Source organism: Saccostrea echinata, unplaced genomic scaffold (genome assembly GCF_033153115.1).
Source record: "Saccostrea echinata isolate AGI-Se365-2 ecotype Australia unplaced genomic scaffold, CSIRO_AGI_Sech_v1 ptg000001l, whole genome shotgun sequence".
Lineage (NCBI taxonomy): Eukaryota > Metazoa > Mollusca > Bivalvia > Ostreida > Ostreidae > Saccostrea > Saccostrea echinata.
This window is the reverse complement of record NW_026889750.1, coordinates 31,599,269-31,621,779: the sequence shown is the minus strand read 5'-3', so window position 1 is coordinate 31,621,779 and position 22,511 is coordinate 31,599,269. Positions and strand designations below refer to the sequence as shown.

At 34.0% G+C, this 22,511-nt stretch overlaps 2 protein-coding genes across 2 annotated transcripts in view; one reads left to right on the top strand and one right to left on the bottom strand.

Annotated features, from left to right (window-relative positions):
* LOC133189657 (myeloid differentiation primary response protein MyD88-like) overlaps nt 1-22,511 on the top strand; it is a 131,975-nt gene that overhangs the window by 11,025 nt on the left and 98,439 nt on the right. The window lies entirely within an intron of this gene.
* Nucleotides 42-22,148, bottom strand: LOC133181306 (balbiani ring protein 3-like). The gene is made up of 5 exons (XM_061315833.1): nt 22,142-22,148; nt 21,945-21,998; nt 5,219-5,344; nt 3,432-3,605; nt 42-3,124 (listed from the first exon to the last, which is right to left on the bottom strand). Exons 1-5 carry the CDS (start codon nt 22,146-22,148, stop codon nt 42-44), a joined length of 3,444 nt encoding a protein of 1,147 aa, XP_061171817.1.

Below are 22,511 nucleotides of genomic sequence, written 5' to 3'. Positions count from 1 at the left end.
ATTTATTGACATTTATTCAGCAGTTAGCAATCATGATAAGATTACTTTCTGTAATTAAAAGGATGTCCAAATCCATGATCATATTGTCCACCATAATCGTAATTGTAGTCCCGATTTTCATGATGACCAGTACTGTGTACATTCCAGGAGTGATGTCTATAAATGACATGGTGTATTTTGCTGTATTTTGCATAATGGGAGAGGCCTGGACCAATATTATCTTTCTGATGACCATTGTGCTGATTTGGATGTGACCCAAACCCCCGGTCATAGGTGTAAACACATTTCACAGGACATTTGACGCCTCCAAACTCTTCATATTTATAGGAGCTGTGAGCATGGGGTGGACACTTACAGTGTGGCTTAGGAGGACATTTGCATTTGATTTTGCAAGAAAAGGCACAGTGCAGACCATTGATGGGCTTGTACTGGAGGACTTTTTGGCAAACCCCGGGGTATCCTTTGTAAACAGGAACTTTTGGACATTTAGGTGGTTGTGGACAGTTGCATTTCACCTTGCATTTAATGGGACAGATACGACCATTTATGTTCCTGAAGTCAAAGTCATAGTAGCACAAATTTTTGTATTCAGGGATTTTGGGTAGTTTGGGACAATTTGGCAGAGTTGGACAAAAGCAACCTATGTTGCATTTTACTGGGCACTTGTTGCCATGGATGTACCTGTAGTGATAATCATAGGTACATATATTTTTGTAATTGTGGTAAGTTTTTATTGGTGGACATTTTGGTTTTGGGGGACAGTGACAAACCCTGTCACATTTGACAGCACATCTCCTACCGCCAATAGTTTCATACCTATAAACATAACTACATAGGTGTCCGTTATGCTTTCCAATTTTTGGACATTTCGGGAATGGTGGACAAGTGCATTGGACATCACATTTTATTGCACAGACTTTGTTATGTATCTTTTTATATGTATACTTATATCTACAAAAGTCTTTCAGACCTTTATACTTGTCAAGGGGAGGACATTTAGGGAATTTAGGACATCCGCATTCTGCTTTACATTTTACAGGACAGAGGACCCCTTGTATATTCTTGAACTGATATTTAGGATTACATGTTTCCTTGTTCTGCTCCAAGATTTTTGGACATTTTGGAGCAGGGGGACAGAAGCAATTCACATTACACCGCACCGGACAAAGGTTACCGTATACCTTCTCATAGACATAAATGGGGTGGCACTGCTTGGCAATTATGGCATTTTTAGGGATTGGTGGACATTTTGGAACAGGTGGACAGCGACATGTCACTTTACAACTCACTGCACAAATCAGCCCATTCATCTTTTTATACTTATAGATAGGTTGACACAATCCTTGACCATGTGTAGGGCACTCTGGCAGTGGAGGACAGTTGCATTTTTTAATACACTTAATGGGACACTTTTTCTTTCCTATCATTTTATATGTAAACTGGTTCACACACAAATTTCCATACTTTGGATTTTGCTTGATGGTCGGGCATATTGGAGGTTTTGGACACAGACATACTAGTTTAAACCTAACAGCGCAAAGTAAATTATAGATGTTTTCATAAATGTACTTAATGTGACAATTTTTGGGAATTATTTTTGGAAGTTTTGGTAGGGGAGGACAGTGGCAATCAATAGAACAACTGATGGCACACTGTTTCTTGTGAAATATTTTGTACTTAACAACGTGTTTGCAAAGGTTCTTGTAAATCTTATGCACGGGAAGTGGCGGACACTTAGGCAGTTCAGGGCACCGACACTCTAAAATACATTTAATTGGACATCTCAAACCTTGATCAGGTTTGGAAAAGATGTATCTTGTTCTACAGAAACGACTTGATTGTTTATCTATTTTTGGACATTTTGGCAAAGGATTACAATGACATTTATTTTTACATTTGATGGCACATGTTAGACCATTAATCTCCTGGAAAATATAATCAGAAGAACAGGTTCCATACTTGGGTTTCTTCACTGGCGGACATTTAGGAAGTGGAGGACACTGACATCTAGATGTACATTTTACTGGACACAGGATTCCATTTACTTTGACATTGATAAATTTTCTTTGACAGAGATTTTTATATTTGCCATATTTAGTCAGGGGTGGACATTTTGGGATGGGCGGACATCTACACTTGTTTTTACATTTAATAGGACACTTGTTTCCATGGATGATTTTGAATTTGTAGTAAGGTTTACATAGTCTGGCATATCTACCCCTAACAAGTTTACACTTGGGCGCTGGCGGACATCTACAGATCAATCGACATTTAACAGCACATCTTTTGCCCTGGATGTTCTTATATGTAAACAATGGTTTACAAAGTTTTGTCTCTTCGGGTTTCTGAGGTGGGCATTTGGGAAGTGGTGGGCACCTGCATCTCAGCCGGCATTTTATGGGGCATTTCAAGCCATTGATATGTGTGTAACTATATTCAGGAGAGCATAAGCTTTCTTGACCTTTGGGAGGTTTAGAACATTTAGGAGCGGAAGGACAACCACACTGAATTTTGCATTTGACTGGGCAACGTTTGCCGAATCTTATCTGGTATTTATACACATGACGACATGATCGACCTTTTCCATCTTTTGGAATAGGAGGGCATTTGGGCGGGGGAGGACATAAACATTTAGATGTGCATTTTACCGGACATCTGTTACCATTGATTTCCTTATAGCTATAAATCTTTTGGCATTGCAGCCCCTTGTATTTAACTATGCAAGAAGGTTTTGGTGGACAAACACAGACTTGTTTACATTTGATAGCACAATTTTTGTCATTGATCTTCTTAAAGAGGTACTTTTCGTAACACAACTGACCGAATCCTTTTGTTTTTGGCAATGGTGGACACTTTGGTAGTGGAGGACATTGGCAGTCCAAGACGCAGCTGACTGGGCAACGGTGTCCTCTAATTCTGGTGAAAATATATCTTGGATGGCACAGCTTACCGTTTGCACCATTTGGGATCCTACATTTCGGCATTGGGGGACAAGAGCACTTATAACTGCAACGGACAGGGCACAGTTTTTGTCCAACTCTTTTGTACTTATAGGATACGTTGCAGTATCTGTGCTTTTTGCAGACAGGGCGTTTCGGACATTTACAGTCGTATAAGCACCCCACTGGACAGTTACCAGATTCTGTTCTGGCTAGTTTGAATTTTAGCTGACAGTGGGGTGGCGGTCTGGCACACTGTGGTGGAGGAGGACAGCCATTTCCGGACTCTGAAGACAATAAAAAACATTAGGATTTAATTTGTGAACATTTGTTATGGTCTTCTTAGTTCTTTCTAAAAACATTATCAGATGTATGTACAGTACCGGTCACTCACAATGTTCATTTACAAGTGTCACCACTTGTGATGTTTCTGATGATTATAATATAAAACAAAAAACATTACGAAATTTAACGAAAATTTGAAGAGATAACCTAAATGTTTTCGAGTTGATCCTCTGTAAGTGTTACTACGACAGCACACAGACAATGGTGTTCCCTCTACCGCCACACAGTGGTACCCACGAGGACAGGAGGAAGGGTAGGAACATGTCACCAGCGTATCTGTCTTTGTAAGAAGCGGGGTCTTTATTTGACAGGGGTTGCCAGCTGTCAGAAAAGAGAACGGTCTTTAACGATAGAAACAGGCATTTCTACGCATAGTGCAGTTATAAATGAGGTACATTCAAAGCAATAAATGATAGTATTGTCTGTGGAAATATATTGGATAAATTAAATTTAAATTATTATTTTCTAGTCTGTAACAATTTTTTTAAAGCCAACGGAAATGAACGATCAGCAAACTCAAAAGAATTACAGTGCTAACTCCAAATGTATAATAGAATTTTCTATTTAGACACTTACCTTGAGCTGTAACACAACACAAAGCTAGAATTATTATAATAACACTATAAAAACTATACCTTTCTAAAGCTATAACATAAGTATCTTCTTACACTATAATATGACTTGAAGCCTAAACTATAACACAATACAAAACTAGAACTATAATTAACACTTAAAAAATAGCTATAACACTGCATGTATCTAGTGCTTTTTTACACTTTAATGTGTACTTGGAGTCATCACACTTTATCTACCTAGAGCTTCTAGACATATCTTGAACTATGACACTATCCATATCTAAGAACTATTGCACTTTACATATCTATGACTTTAGCACTTTACGTATCTAGAACATTGACACCATCCATATCTAAGAACTATACACTTTACAAAGCTAGAACTATGACAGAATACAAATCTATAATACTATTCATATCTACAACTAAAACCTTTTACATATCTAGAATTATGTAATGACACTATACATATCTAGAACTATAACACTTTACATATCTAGAATTATGACACTTTACATAGTTAAACTATAACACTTTACATATCTAGAATTATGACACTATACATAGTTAAACTATAACACTTTACATATCTAGAATTATGACACTATACATAGCTAAACTATAACACTTTACATATCTAAAATTATGACACTATACATATCTAGAACTATAACACTTTACATATCTAAAATTATGACACTATACATATCTAAACTATAACACTTTACATATCTAAAATTATGACACTATACATATCTAGAACTATAACACTTTACATATCTAGAATTATGACACTATACATAGTTAAACTATAACACTTTACATATCTAGAATTATGACACTATATATATCTAGAACTATAACACTTTATACATATCTAGAGCTAACATTTTACATACATTAAAGCTATAACAATACACTGTACTTATCTAGAACTATAACACTTAAGGTAACTAGAGTAAACCACTATATGTGTTTAGAGCTATAAAACTCTCTACACGCATATGTTTCCAAAGCTTTAATAGTCGCCCGCGTGGTGCAGTGGTTAGAGCGTCTGCTCTAGAGTCGCGGAGTCAGGAGCTGATCCTTACGTCGCGGGTTCGAATTCACTGCGGGACATGGAGACCGGTCCTTCGGATGAGACCGTATAAACAGAGGTCTTGTGTTGCAGTAGGTGCTGGCATGACAAAGATCTATCACTGCTCAATAGCCCTCAGTGCCGAGCATAGGTTAAAATTGCCCTCCACCGGCAAGTGGTGGCGTCTCCATATGAGTGAAAAATTCTCGAGAGGGACGATGAACAACATACAAACAAAGCTTTAATACCTTATGTGCCAAGTGCTGTCAAAATTTACGTACCTAGAGCACAGGTGTTTTGGTAACACACAGACTTGACTGGACACGATCGAGAACTTCTACACCTGATCTTCAGTCCGTGTCTATTGGTCAGGTATCCAAAGGGACCAGCAAAGGGGTCAAAGGCATCTTCATGTATAAAGTAATCATGTCATTTATCATGTAATAATTCTTTCTCAGAGTGTTTTATTTGGATTCAATATAAATAAAATTGAGGAGATGAATTACCCGATTCCCATGAAAGACCAAGCGAGCAGTATATTCCAATTATTACTTGAAAGCTAAGTACTCTCATTTTCAACAAGTCGTCCAGCAGGGCGACGTTTATGTCCACTTCTTATTTCCTGAATTAGATTTTAAATTCCATGCAAGAACACAGATACAAATGAAATTGAGAACCTGGAATTAATATGTCCGAAAATTTTGATTTGTTTAAAGATTTTTACTCAAAGAAATTAATTCTACGAACCTGCTTTAAAGGTTTCTTATTCGATAAGTTTTCTATATAGACTTGACGGTCAATAGTTTCAGGTACCAGAGGAAGGCTAGGTAATATGCAGTACATGTTTGTTGCTAATTCAGGCGTAAACTACAAACTTTGACTTCTTAGGATTAACAATATTCATGCATAAATGAAATGATTATGTGGTATGGTATGGTATGGTATTGATTCTACAAGCTTTGAAATAAATACAGCACGCATAAGCAAAATGAGCAGAATTATTAATATGATGAAATATCCTTGTCAATCTATTTAATTGTCTATATCTAGTTCATTTTCTTTATTTTAAGATCAGTTATTCACTTAACATATACATAATGGTACGCAAGGATCATCTAAGAATGCCTATGAATTTGGACACCCACCCACACATACACCCCCTAGAACAAAATCTTTTTTGACTTTTAATTTTCATCTAGAATTTGGTCACTGATTATTGCACAATGGCTTAGAAGACCGTGTGCGTGTATCGTATTTTAATAGAATAATGTATGCCTTTCTAAATGTAGAGGGATATTTTTTCTTACGTGTGCATTACATTCACGAGAGAGTATCATTTGCTAGTATCTTTTATTCGTATCTTTTTATTTACTTATTTTTTGTCGTCTCTTAAATTATTACTAGTATATAGCTATATTATTAACCTCCAACTTCTATTCGCGTGCGAGGAATATCAGCGAGATTAACCACCTTTCTTTACTTGCGAATATTTCTGGCAGAGAACGATCTAATGTATTGTGTATTTATTTAGAATATTTCCCCAGTCGTGGATATTAATGTCGTGGATGGATTTTAAACTGAAAACTCGCGAAAAAAGGTGTCGCAAATAATAGATGGTTAACGTTCATTTCATGTGCGCAACCTTTCAGTTAAAGATTCATTATATTTTAAGTTTTCAGTTCTAGCGCGCACGAATGCAATTATTGATATCATTAATTTATTAAGTGCACTAATTGAACTTTTGATCTCTTTAAGTGAACATATCATATGAACAATTTTAATTTCTGCGCACTGTAATTCAGTTGAACACAGCAATAATGTAATTAATCAAAGCGCATAATAACTGAATTATTGCTCTCTTCAATTGAATAATTGCGCGCATCAATAGTTTTAATGCGCGTAATCATTTGACATGTCTTGTCTTTTATGATAAAGTTTTATGTCTGTCAAGCAAAGGGTTCTCAAGATATTGAGCGGACAATATTTTCTTATGTTCAGAGTAGTTTGACCCTCCAACTTTGGCCATGTGACCTCAAAATCAATAGGTGATCATTTTCTTTTATTAGTCCCCTAGCGGTGAAACCGGAGGGGACTATAGGTTTCTTCTGAGTCTGTCTGTCTGTCCCTCTGTCTGTCTGTCAGTCTGTCCCACTTGGTTTTCCGCACTTTTTTTTCTAAACGCTTGCAGATATTGAGCTGATTTTTGGTATGTGAGTGTATCTTGATGAGTTACAGATCAAGTTTCGTTCTGCTTCAATGATTTTTGGCGGAATTACGACTTTTTCAATTTTTCAGGGTTTTCCGAATTTTTTTTCTAAACGCTTGCAGATATTGAGCTGATTTTTGGTATGTGACTTTACCTTGATGAGTTATAGATCAACTTTGCATTTCATTCCGCTTCATTGATTTTTGACGGAATTATGGCATTTTCAATTTTAGCGGGAACCAGATTACACTTGCCGGTAGGGGAATAGTATTGCTAATGCAATGCTCTCAGAATGCTTGTTCTATTTAAGCTTGTAACAATATAGTCTGTTTGTTAGGCTCATTATCATTTCTGTCGCCCGCGTGGCGCAGTGGGTAGAGCGTTTGCTCTAGAGGCGTGATGTAAGGAGCTGATCCTTATGTCGCGGGTTCGAATCCCACTGTGGGACGTGGAGACCGGTCCTTCGGATGAGACCATATAACCTGAGGCCCCGTGTCGCAGTAGGTGCTGGCACAAAAAAGATCTATCACTGCTCAATGGCCCTGAGTGCCGAGTAAAGGTCAAAATTTGCAGCTCTCTACCGGCAAGTGGTGGCGTCTCCATGTGAGTGAAAAATTCTCGAGAGGGACGTTAAACAACACACAAACGAAACAAACATTATTAAGTCTTCCGTTCACAACGGAAGACTTATAGTGATTGTATTGTTTCTTTTTATTATTATTATTAGGTCTTCCGTTCACAACGGAAGACCTATAGTGATTGTATTGTTTCTTTTTATTAAGTCTTCCGTTCACAACGGAAGACTTATAGTGTTTGTATTGTTTCTTTTTATTAAGGTCTTTCGTCTTCACGGAAGACCTTATAGTGATTCTACTGTTTCTTATTATTATTATTATTTTTTTCCCCAAAATTTTGTGCAGCCGATTTCTCAAAAACTATTCAGTGGTTTTAAATGAAACTTTCAGGAATTATGCGTCGTCAAATGGACTTTGTTCATCAGAAGGAAAATTTGGAAAACTCGCTTCCGGTGCCAAGTTATTGACAGTTTTCTGATTTTAAAATGAGATTTTGTCCCCCCTTTTCTTCAAAAATGGTTTAAGATATGAACTGGAGACTTGTTAGAGATGATAGGTTATGTCTTCTAGATGAGGGGAATTACCTTTTTGTGCGTCGTCAGTACTTCCGGTCGTTACCGGATGCGAATTTAAAAAAGTCGAATTTTTAAACTTTTTTGTTTTTCTATATTTTTCTTATGTTTTAATAAGGTTAATAGAGGCTTTTCTGAAAATGCTTAATATATAATTTATTTTAGAATTGATCAATCCAAACTCTAGATATTCGCATTTCTAAATTTGAAGCGGGTCCAAAATGGCGGCTGTCTCCGTAAACTCCGATAAGTAGGTCAGAATTTACAGAGTCAGCCGAGCGTTTGTTTGAATGACAGTACCATAAGGATCAAAGAAATGTGAAGGAATTGTTGGATTGTCACATCACAATTACGTTGCAATTCTGTTTCGAACTAGAGTTTTAATCCGGGGTTTCCTCAAACGTCTACTATAATTGTTCTTGTCTGTATCTCAAAGTAGAAAAACGACATGATTACAAGTGGAAATACGATAACTACAACCTTTTGTTTTACACCACGGAAAACTGATCCTAAACCATGGTTATAAGTAAAAGCTTTTCAAGAAACTTTCCTGACTAAAGGAATTAATATATAGTAATTATTACGTGGCCATTGTTTTTCCCCATGCAGGCTTGTGTCATATTAAATGAACAGAAAAGACAAAATAAGAAAACCATTTTTTTTAAAGATTGTTTAATGAAGTTGATATAAATATTTTTTTTCTAAAAGATGTTGTTATTGAACATAAATGGTATCAGATTCCTTGACCGTCGCAGGACGAGACATGTTTTTGGGCGAAACATTCCAGTCTTTTCATGAATGTGTAACTAATCGGGATAGTCCACTTTGGGGGTAAACAGGAAAATAAAACTTGTAGAAAATCTTACCTAAATCACTGCTTTAGTGTTACTTAACCATACGATATATAATAAGTACAATATGATAAATATACTTTCTCAAGCTCGATATTTAGGTTATAAGAACATTTTGAAATTTCATTGAAGCTATCACCATTCAATAGAAAATACATTCCAAAGGAAATGCGCGAATATTTACCCGTAACGTTTCGCGCGAAATGATGTATCGTGACCAACCTTTCGTAGTAGACAAATGGTCTGATGCAGAAGTATATAGAAGTGCAGAAAAAGATTACATGGACATGCCTGTATATGGAATTACATGAAATAAAAAGTTGAATACATAAAGAATAAAAGAAAGTAAACAGTATCATCAGAGAATGGCTAAAGATATGAATATGAAACTTGCTGAGGTGATAGAGCATCAAATGTAGATATGGTGATCGACCATTATTTTTCGTCGTTCTTACTTCCGGTCGCAAACGGAAGTGAATTCAAATGTTAAATTTGCAACTTTTTGTTTTTCAATATTTTTCTCTGGGATTTACAGGGTTAATAGAGAGTCTTCTAGGAGTTTTATGTATGTTTTCATCTTTTTGATTGAAAAAGTTTGCAGAGATTTTTATGAAATTCACTTCCGGTCGAAGGTTTACCTGTCCTCAAAATTAGAATTTGTTCTCACAATATTGCTCGGCAATAGTAAACGACTGAAGTCTAAAACTTTCAGGACTGATAGTCAGTCATCAGTTTATTTGAATCGTGAGAAATTCTTGTATCGCCGTTACTTCCGGTGGTGACAGGAAGTGATGCAAAAAAGTGAATGGTTAATGGTTAGCTTTCTTGGATTTTCACGCTGAATTTCTTTTATCACTTTTTCAGCGTGATTTTTTGTTTTTATTTTCAGAATCGGACGGAAGACCTCTCATTGCTCGCAATGAGTTTCTAGTTATTATTATTATTATTCCTCCCAAATTTTGTGAGCGCGATTACTCAGAGATGGCTGGATAGATTTTCACAATTTTTTACAAGATAATAGGTTGATATGTGAAGTTTATATAAAATTCCGTTTTTTTAAAAATTCACTTCCGGTCCGACGTTATGGCCGAATTTTAAATTTTAAAATGGACTTTTGTCCGGCGTTTTTCTCGGAAACGGTTTGAGGTAAAGGTGTGAAATTTACAGGAGTATTAGGTCCTGACATTCTCTTTGTTTCGAAGTTGTTTTCGTTTGTTTCCGGCACTTCCTGTCCAAACCGGAAGTGAATTTGTGTTTCGGTCAATTTTTGACTTTTTAATTTTTTAATATTTTTTCAAGATATTATTATTTATAACAGAGGTTATTCTACAAATACAAGATATATAATTTGTTTTGAAATCAGATTCCACATTTTGTAGATTTTTGGTACCGTCATTTTCCCTATTTACCTAGTGGGCAAAGAAAGATAACTCTGACTTGTAAGTGAGAATAGAACTTTCGAGATAAAGGCGGAAATAGTATCGATGACGTTAGAAACATATACATTCTCCATATCAACATATTTAGACGTTCCATATTCACTCTTCTAAATGTAAGAGTACGTTAGTTACCGCTTCCAGTGCATGTATAATTTAAAGTTACCAGTGTAGTGTAAGTCTGTATTGATAGTTAATTGATTTACACATGTATATATCTAAAAAAAAATACTATATATGCTAGGTAGCTAATTGAAGTAAATATATTATATGCACTGAATATACATTTATAGTGATGGACAGGCATGCAGTTTTATTTATCTCGTATAGTAGTAAGTTCAGAATATCTATAAGATAGTTACTAGCCTCCTATAATCAGACTATTTTATTATTCTCTATTATTTGAATGCGAATTTCTCCCGATTTCCGAGTATTATTTTCAATATTAGAAAATATTACATACATTCGAAAAGGAACTGAGCGATAGAAAATCGTAATACAGTACTGTTTTAAAGCCTTTGGAAATAAATTGATATCTGCCACTTAAAAGAAAGAAAATCAATTTATAGATTAGATTTGTTTATTACATGTATATTTGATAAAAAGTTATTTATGACACATGATCTATACTCTATATACCCAAGGAGTTATAAAAGATGTGAAAAGGCGATTCTTGGATTCTTGTGAAATACTCAAAGAGTTAAAAAAAAATATGTGAAAACGCGATTCTGTGTGAAATAATGCTACGCTATATGTTTCTTTTGAAAAAAAAAACATAAAAAAAAATTGCACAGGTCTGTTGATATGTGGGATAAGTATACCTGAATGAGCACAATTTTATGCAATGATATATAATTATATACATGCAACTGACGTCCCTACTTTTCCTTATAATTCATAAAACATAAAACAATCTAATTCCTTTGACCCCCCCCCATCCCCACCCCCCACCCCCGGTCTTGATTAATATTTGGAGACGTTCGTGCAGCTAGGCATTTGAATTATATATTCGTTTTAGATTTAAATCTGGAACGTGGTTATAATTACCATTTACATGTCATGTGTACAGAATTTCATATTCTATAATGGTACATTTGTCATTATGATACTGAAATGTTCAATTTACATGTCTGTGAGAGAGAGAGAGAGAGAGAGAGAGAGAGAGAGAGAGAGAGAGAGAGATTCCCTCTTAATCCCGATCCTCCTATCCATTTACATAGACCCAAATATATCTCTATATCAGTCACACCCATTCTTTATTAAATGTTTTCTGATTTCACAGTCAGTCATGGTCACATCCTGTATATTTTTCTGCTTAAAAAGTATCGCACGAAGTGCACTTGTGTTTACCTGTCAATCAAAATCACTTGACGCTCTATGCAGTGCAATAAAGTAGCCTGAGTTCGAAATGATCTTGAAGTATGATCTTTAAGTAGATCTGATGCAACAAACTTGTGAAAATATAAAATAAAATAAAAAATAAAACATGTCGGTATTATGAACTTCGATTGTGGGACGTGGAGACCGGTCCTTTGAGATCGCATAAATCGAGGTCCTGTGTCGCATAAGGTGCTGACACAAAAAAGATTCCTCACTGCTCAATGGCGAAAAGTGCCAAAGTATAGGACAAAAATTTTAAATCTCCACCGGCGAGTGGTGGCGTCTCCATGTGTGTGAAAAATTCTCGAGAGGGACGTTAAACAACATATGATCAATCAATCAATCGATTGCTGAATAATTACTGTAACTGAATAATCTTTCTTATAGGTATGCTCTCAAATCTTGATATTATAACTTTACAAAACTCAGTGACTTTACGTTTAATGTGATACTAACTTAATTCATTATATTTTTTTTATATAACACCATCACAATTATGCCAGAACGTATACACAGTGAAGTTTATGATAGTAGGGTGTTTGTTCGTCTGTTTATTTGTCTTAGGAATGATTGCAAACATTTTTTTTTTTAATTGCTAATTATCCTTGCTCTATGATATTCGTATATCTCTTACAGGTGCCAAACGCAGTATACAAGACTGATCATGAAAATCAAAGTACCTTAAGTACTGAAAGGACTTTTTTCCAGTTATTTTTTTTTCTTTCACAGTAAATATGATATGTATGTTTTTTACACAGAAAAAAGCAAATTCTTACAGATTTAGAACGGAAGACTTTTTTGTTGCCATGGCAACAAGAGTCTAGTTATTATTATTATTATTATTATTCCTCCCAAATTTTGTGAGCGCGATTACTCAGAGATGTTTCGATAGATTTTCACAATTTTTCACTGGATAATAGGTTGATATATGAAGTTTATATAAAATTCCGTTTTTTGAAAAATTCACTTCCGGTCCGAAGTTACGGCCGTATTTCAAATTTTAAATTGCATTTTTGTCCGGTGTTTTTCTCAGAAAGGGTTTGAGGTAAAGATGTGAAATTTACAGGAATGATAGATCATGACATTCTCTTTGTTTCTTCGTGATTTTCGTTTGTGTCTGGAACTTCCTGTCTAAACCGGAAGTGAATTTGTGTTTTGGTCAATTTTCGACTTTTTTGTTTTTAAACATATTTTCAAGATATTTTTAGGCGTAATAGAGATAGGTCTATAAGTGCCAAATATATAATTTGTTTTGAAATCAGGTCACCCGTTTTATAGATTTCAGCTACTTTCTTTTTCCTTTCAAAAATCAAAGTACTAAAAGTACTGATAGCGCATTTCTTTAACACTTTAACTTATGTTTACATGTTTCTCTGCATACAAAAATCAATACATACAGTATCATATATAAGAATGAAGACTACATTTAATTGCAGTAAATATCAAAGTACCTGAAGTACTGAGAGGACTGTTTTAGATACCCAATTTTTTCAAACTACAGTGTAGTATAAACAGGCATGTTTTTCTATACATAAAAATCAATGCATAGAATAAGTTACCTATGGAAGGTATTTTCATTAGCCAATAAAAATCAAAGTACCGCAAGGACTGAAAGGATATTTACTATTCGTTTTTACTTCTACTTATATATAGATGTTTCTCTAAATGCAAAATTCAATTCATACACTACATGCATTAAATTTGTCATGTTTATATATAAGGACGGTGGATACTTTCATTTTTGTAGTGAAAATCAAAGTACTGTAAGAACTGACAAGTTGTTTTCTAGATAAAACCCCCTCCCCCATTTTAACTTTTAAATTTAAAATAATTTAAATATACTTCTACTGATGAAAAAAAACATGCATACAATATCTTATATAAGGACAACAGATACATTCATTTTTGCAGTAAAAATCAATGGACTGCAAGTACCGAAGGGACAAATTTTAGATTCTTTACAACTTAAATATTACATACTGTACACGTTTCTCTACAAAAAAAATCAATGCAAACGGTATCATATAGGAACGGAAGACCTTTTTGTTGCCATAGCAACAAGAGTCTAGTTATTATTATTATTATTATTCCTCCCAAATTTTGTGAGCGCGATTACTCAGAGATGGTTGGATAGATTTTCACAATTTTTCACATGATAGTAGGCTAATATATGAAGTTTATATAAAATTCCGTTTTTTGAAAAATTCACTTCCGGTCCGAAGTTACGGCCGAATTTCCAAATTTTAAATGGACTTTTGTCCGGAATTTTTCTCGGAAACGGTTTGTGGTAAAGATGTGAAATTTACAGGGGTATTAGATCATGACATTCTCTTTGTTTCGAAGTTGTTTTCGTGTGTTTCCGGTACTTCCTGTTCGAACCGGAAGTGAACTTGTGTTTGGTCAATTTTCAACTTTTTTGTTTTTTAATATTTTTTCAAGATATTATTATGTATAACAGAGGTTATTCTACAAATACTGAATATATAATTTGTTTTGAAATCAGATTCCACATTTTGCAGATTTTCGGTACCCTCATTTTCCCTATTTACCTAGTGTGTAGACAATGGGCAAAGAAAGATAACTATGACTTGTAAGTGAGAATAGAACTTTCGAGATAAAGGCGGAAATAGTATCGATGACGTTAGAGACATATACACTCTCCATATCAAAATATTTAGACGTTCTATATTCACTCTTCAAAATTTAAGAGGACGTTGGTTACCGCTTCCAGTGCATGTAAAGTTTGAAGTTGCCAGTGTAGTGTAAGTCTGTATTGACAGTTAGTTAATTTACACATGAATATATCTAAAAAAAAATTAATATATATATGCTAGGTAGCTAATTCAAGTAAATATATTATAAGCACTGAATATACATTTATAGTGATGGACAGGCATGCAGTTTTATCTATTTCGTATATTAAGTTCAGAATACGATAGTTATAAGCCTTCTATAATGCAGACGATTTATTATTCTCTATGATCTGAATGCGAAATTATCCCGATTTCCGAGTTTTACTTTCGATATTAAAAAATATTACATACACTCAAAAAAGGAATTAAGCGATAGAAAATTGTAATACAGTACTGTTTTAAAGCCTTTATAAATAAATTGATATCTGCCACTTAAAGAAAATCAATCTATAGATTAGATTTGGTTATTACATATATATTTGATAAAAGGTTAAATTATTTATGACACATGATCTATACTCTATATACCCAAGGAATTATAAAAGATGTGAAAAGGCGACTCTTGGATTCTTGTGAAATACTCAAAGAGTTAAAGAGTGTGTGAAATAATGGTACGCTATATGTTTCTTTTGGAAAAAAAAAACATGATAAAAAAATTGTACAAGTCTGTTGATATGTGGGATAAGTATATCTGAATGAACACAATTTTATGCAATGATATATAATCATGTACATGCAACTGAAGTCCGTACTTTTCCTTGTAATTCATAAAATTATTTAATTCCTTTGAAGTCCCCCCCCCCCCCCCGTCTTGAATTTGAATTATATATTCGTTTTAGATTTAAATCTGGAACATGTGAATAACATTACCATTTACATGTATACAGAATTTCATATTTTATAATTATGAAATGTTCAATTTACATGTCTGAGAGAGAGAGAGAGAGAAAGAGGAGAGATTCCCTCTTAATCCCGATCCAGGCCAAAAATTAGTTCTTTATCGGTCACACCCATTCTTTATTAGATGTTTTCTGATTTCATAGTCAGTCATGGTCACATCCTGTATATTTTTCAGCTTAAAAAGTATCACACGAAGTGCACGTGTGTTGACCTGTCAATCAAAATCACTTGACGCTGTATGCACTGCAATTAAGTAGCCTGAGTTCGAAATGATCTTGAAGTATGATCTTTAAGTAAATCTGCTGCAACAAACTTGTGAAAAAAATAGAATAAAATAAAAAATAAAATATCTCGGTATTATGAACTTCGACTGTGGGACGTGGAGACCGGTCCTTTGGATGAGATCGTATAAATCGAGGTCCCTTGTCGCAGAAGATGCTGGCATAAAAAAGATTCCCCACTGCTCAATTGCGATAAATGCCAAAGTATAGGACAAAAATTTACAGTCTCCACCGGCGAGTGGTGGCGTCTCCATGTGAGTGAAAAATTCTGGAGAGGGACGTTAAACAACATACGTATAATCAATCAATCAATCAATCAATCGATTGCTGAAGAATTACTGTAATTGAATAATTTGTCTTATAGGTATGTTGTCAAATCTTGATATTATAACTTTACAAAACTCAGTGACTTTACGTTTAATGTGATACTAACTTAATTCATTATATTTTTTTATAACACCATCACAATTATGCCAAAAGATACACACAGTGAAGTTTATGATAGTACGGTGTTCGTTCGTCTGTTTGTTTGTCTTAGAAATGATTGCAAACATTTTTTTTTAAATTGCTAATGATATACGTATATCCCTTATAGGTGCCAAATGTATTATACAAGATTGATAATGAAAATCAAAGTACCTTAAGTACTGAAAGGACTTTTTTCCAGTTATTTTTTTCTTTCACAGTAAATATGATATGTATGTTTTTTACACAGAAAAAAGCAAATTCTTACAGATTTAGAAGAACGGAAGACTTTTTTGTTGCCATGGAAACAAGAGTCTAGTTATTTTTATTATTATAAATGTATATTTTAGAAGAACTTGTTTTAATTCAATCTATATCCGAAATCCAACCTATATTCATAGTTTACATTTTTAAGGATGAAACTCAAAAACATTTCAGTCTTTCAGACTTTTAACATTCCAGTCAAAGAAGGTGAGTTTGATCTACTCACCTAAATGTAATAAAATCCTTACAAACAAACATACATTGCCGGGTCCAGAAAATGCTCTTCAAGGCCCCTTTCTTTACTCCTCACAAAAATATTAACTGCTCTGAAGAAGAAACTTCAGACGTACTGTGCTAAAGCAAATTCTAGAAGTTGTGTATATAAGATGTCCATTCTTAAAATTAAAAAAAAAAATAATTAAAAACTTCAAAAGTCAGTAACATCAAAACGTACGAATTTTCTACAATTATACAACGATGAATTGGTATGAAATAAGTCAGCCAAAATACGACCAAATGATAGGTTGCATTTACTGAAAAGATCATTATAATGATCATATCATTTACGAAATTTAATGCTGACTTTAAATGAAGTTGTTGAAATCCCTGTTACATCAATTTATTTGTCAGTAGCCTGTTTTGAGTATCCAATAAGTTGGGATACATAAATACCGTGCAGGTGATAGTAAAATATATAGTTAAATAAGGAAAGTTGACAATGAAAAAGCTGAAATCATCTCGTTTGTCATGTTTAGTTGTTAGTTGGCCCTTATCGTCTATAGTCAGTAAAATATCCAAATTTGAAACATGTGACAGATTGTCAAGCAAAGAGTTTTTCAAGATATTGAGCGGACAATATTATCTTATGTCCAAGATAGTTTGACCCTTGTGACTTGAAATTAGTAAGTAACTAGGCTTCATGAACTCATTCGAAGGTGTAAGCGTAATAAGTTAATGTCTGTCATTGGAAGGGTTTTTAATATATTTAGTGGTGGACAACACTGTCTACCGACCTACCGACTGAAAACTGCAAACCAGTATGACCCTTTTTCTCAGGGGGGGGGGGGGGGAGCATGTAATAAAACATTCGATTAGGCCAAAATAAAAATTACCTTTGTTTCCCCTAACGCGACCGACCCACTTAAATCGTGCCGACTGAAAAGTTTTTTTTAATCAGATTATTGAAATATTTTTTTTATTGTTAATCAACTTTATAAAATACAATTTCATCAAAATCCGTTTTTTATCAGAACGGCGGCTTTTGTTTGGTGTCCACACCACGTGGCCACAGAGGGTTAGTTCGTGTTATAAAACAATGGTGACGTATTAATCTTATACATCTTTAACTTATTAGAATCCTTCTAACTCTTGAGACGTCTCGTGAATTAATGTACCATGACTATGGAGTGTTAAGATGGTATTAACAAATGTGTCTTCTAAAATTTACGTACGTAGTACGCATAGCAAAGCCTGCCTCATGAGGAGATGAGGGGCGCTCCTTGTGAATACATATCAAAAATTTCACTGCATTTGATTCGTTTCGATCTAATAAACAGTTCATGTATGATCCCATTTTTACTATATGGGACCATAGGAGTTGTAAATATGTCTTTGTATGATTATTTCATCTTGATAAATAAAATTCAGATGTCGTTTCTTTATTCCTTTCATCTATGGGGTATTAACTCCGTGACTATAAAATTAGATATATGAAACTTTAATCATTTTAGATATGGTTTGGTTGAACTATACATTGTTTATACATGTACACTATTTCCAAATAGTGTTGAAATCTTTAAAATTTGCTTATGGTACGGCTTCCTGAGACGTCCAGTTTATTTTTCTTTAGTTAGGCCCTTGAAAACAGGTTGTTTCTTTGCTTTAAAATACTTTTAGAAATTGTTGAGCCGGTGGAGGGCTCCTAATTTAGACTTTTACTCGGCACTTATGGCCATTGATTATTAAGCATCAGTAAGGGATCTTTTACGTGCCATCTACATGTATACTCCGTCACTGGACTTACGTTTTTTTACGGTCTTATTCGACTGACCGGTCTCCACGTCCCACGTCGGGACCTGTGACTAAGAATAAGCTCCTGAATTACGTCGTGACTCCAAAACGAAACACTAGAATTACTGCGCCACGCAAGGCCCTTGACATTACTCGAAAATCATAGTAGGTTTGAAAAATGTACTCAAATGTCCGATGGTTCTGTATTTGCAAATCTTGTGTTTTTGTAAATATTCGATTTCAATAAATTCACGCTGGCCTGAGATATTTCACAAGTTCAAATGAATAATATTTGTGAATTAATTCACCATACATGTTGCTTCATTTGTATGATATTCGGTTTAAAAATCGGTTTCTTTTGTTCTTTCTTATTTATAAAGATATTATTCAATTTTTCAGAATGTATTTCCAAAACTGCTGTCAGAAAAAAAAAAATAATTTACCTACCTACCGACCCAACTTGAGATTTTGGGGTCGGGTTAGGGGAAACAAAGATATTTTTAATGATGGCCTGAATATCACTTTCCATGACATACCTGAATTTGTAAAATCTTCATTTGATTGTAATTATATGTTTCTGGAATAAAAAGATCTCACAATGACTGAGATCTAGCTAATATGGGGGATGCCTAAGCTTCTTCAAAATTTTATTTATTTCTCTATGCTTATTTGCAACAGCGTTTTCTGGTGCAGAAAAAATACTCCGGGGACCGGAATTTGGACTTGCATTGCAGGAAATCTGCTTAACTTTCCTTAGTGAAATTTTAACATGAAACGTACCATTTTTAGTCCTTCATTTGGCTATATATAATATTTTACTGGACCTCTTGAATAAAAAGAAAATTAATAAAACATATTTGTAGCCCTTGCTTCTCTTTGCAATAGTAGGACGACAGCTTTCTCTTTGATTCCACATTTTATTCTTGATCTTCCTTTTCAGCTATAAAAAGTATACATCCATGTTTCGTCATCCATCACTAAAGTTTATCAAATCTTCTTGTTTGTAAAAATGTTTATTTTCAAATTGACCATCAGCACATTTAACGTGTTTTTTCTCTTAGCCATTTGTAAAGAAATAAGGCACCCATCTGATAGAATAATTGTTAGATTTATTTCATTTGTCAGAACTCTATAAACTGTTATGACGATGAAATGTTTCGTGTTTTTGCAAAGTCTATCAATGGAAATTTGGCATTTTCAAATATCATGTTGCTCACGGCATCGATATTCTTTTCGATCGACCAGTTTGACTGCGATCTTTTAATTGTACTTTTTTTAATTTTAAATTTCTGAATCCATCTGAAAAATATACAGCACGAAAGATTAATCCTTCCACATATCAAAATCATATCTTTAATATGGGTTATTCAGCTATTTATGTAATGAAGCACAGTTTCACATACGCCCTCATTTTCATCTTCTTGGCAGAATTCATTTTTAAACAGTTTATAGTTCAGTGTAGTGACCATGCTTACTTTAAGAGTGAATGCCTTTGCGACAACAATATGAAAAAGCATGGGGTTTTCTGTGATTAATAGTTCTTTAATTTTAAATACTTCTACATTTATTATGATAAACTGTATATTGCATTACTTATTGAATGACCCTCGTACTGTCAAATTACTTGGGAAATGCTGAAGAGATACTAGTATATAATTTTTCTGACGGTTAAAAAAAACTATATAATTCAATCAGATGCAATTAAAAAAAAAACAACATTTTTACCAGAGCTTTGATTGATGTCCTGAAGCAAACTGAACGGAAATCATCTCCAAAGGAAACCTATTTAACGATTTATTTTAGTGAAACTATTCTCGTGAAACTTAAAATATCTATTGTAAAAAAAAAGAATCCTCTTTGAAATTCTAATTACATACCGTTCGTTACAAAACAAGAACTACAAGAAGTTAGTAATCATTTTTTTTGGTTATAACTGTTATTGTTTGGTCGTTTCGGATCTAGATATACTAATATACTAGAAGTGTTGTTGGACTAGGACAGGTCAGGGTAAAGGTAGTATGGTCAAAAATGCAAAAGCATGAAAAACCGTTTCGCCCAATCTGAAAGTTTAAAAATTAGAAAAAGTAGAGATTAAATTTTAAAGTGTCTCTAGGAATAGCGCAGTACATTTGTGTATACACAAGTGTGTTAGAAAGGAAATGTCTTAGTGTTGTGATACAAAAGCCAATGCAGGAATTATTAGCTGCAGGTATATCGACTTGAGATGGAACATTTGTGTTACAAGAGGAAGGTGAAATAGTAAGAAATGAACGTAGATAAGACATGGCAGAGAGAAATGTAATGACATGGTGATGTTATGATAAAACCTACTCTGCGTTTTAAGAATAAAATGAACGCATATAGTTTCAGAAGGAAATTTCGTTCCTGCTGACCTGAAATTGGGGAAACATTTTCTCAATTCATAGCTAGATTGCCTTCTTACTTGCCTCGTTAGATTGAAATATCAATTGATATTTTATTTTAATAAATTAATATTTTATAAATTGAAATATATATTTTCTACTGTTCTTTTGACACTCGTGTGGATCAAAAGTTTCGAACTGGCAGTATTTCTAAAGCATTATGTTCAAAAGACAGCTACGTTGAATGTCAACCAGTACCTTACTGAGAGTTTAAGGTAGTTGGAATACTGTAGTTTGCAATAGTTTCGTCAGAGATGAAATCAAACCTAACGTCATTTTGCTAGCGCAGCAAGCTGATCCTTCATTATCGATAAAAACTGTTCTCAAAAGAAGTTTGGACATCAAGTGATGGTAGCGTTAAATGAACTGAAAAGAAAAGTCTTTATTGGTAAGGTTACCGTTAAATGAAGTGAAAAAAGTCTTTATTGAGAAATGAAGCACCGAGAAAGCGAAATGGTAAAACCTATCCTCGGCTTATTGTTCCTTCACAAGGATCAGTGCACTTAAGCTATGAGAGTTGGATCCCGGTGCTTTGCCAATAATAAATTTCCGAAATTTATAAACTTTTTGAATCAGAATTATTAAACAATATCTTAAGAGCAGGGTTTGATATATTATATCACATAAAAATATTAAATAATGCCGAGCGACACTGGTTTTTGCGACAGGGGTCTAGCAGTTTTGTCACATTTCTATTGTTATTCATATGCATACCAGTTTTCAACGACATTGTTTACATCGAGCCGCAACTTGTCCATTCTTCTCATTTGCACAGAATGTGTATTTTGGTTTAAACTTATACATATCCAAAGGGCAATGTTGGACAATTTGCGGCTCATATGTAATTTTTTAAAAAATTCTCCAAACTACGGTCGGGTTAGCTACTAAATTAATAGGTCACCGAGTGTCAACCTATTTTGACCTGTTTGATATTATAATCACTTTACTCACGTGACATTCCACTGTTTGATATGCTTTCATTGTGTCTATCAATGGACTTCAGGGCTGTACACACGGATATGTATTTAAGTACAAAATCTGACTATGTATAGACTTTTAATACGGTGAATCCTAAGATTTTTCGAATCTTATAAAACTGTATTAAGAATAGGGCAATGCTCTATTTCTTAATACAAGTCTTAACTTACCTTTCATTTTTAAACCTATCAAAAGTACTCATATTGTGGTCATCCTACTTTTATCATAACAAAAAAAAAGCACATGGTAAATAATGGTCGACTTTAGCAGTAAATATATGTTTTATGGGAAGGAGATCAAAAGGAGTAACTATATGTGATTGTAAAAGTTGCTCAAATGCTGCATTATCTATTCTAAAGAAGTTTTTATAACTACTGGGGTCTTCTCTTTGCACCTCATCTATAGTGATGCATTGTGTGCGCGAAGTACATATACGAGTGTACCGCCGCTGTTTCCATTACGATGTTTTTTGTTTTTTGTTTTCAGTTTTAATGCAATGCATAATACGATAACAGATACTGCTAACAGAACCTCGTTTTC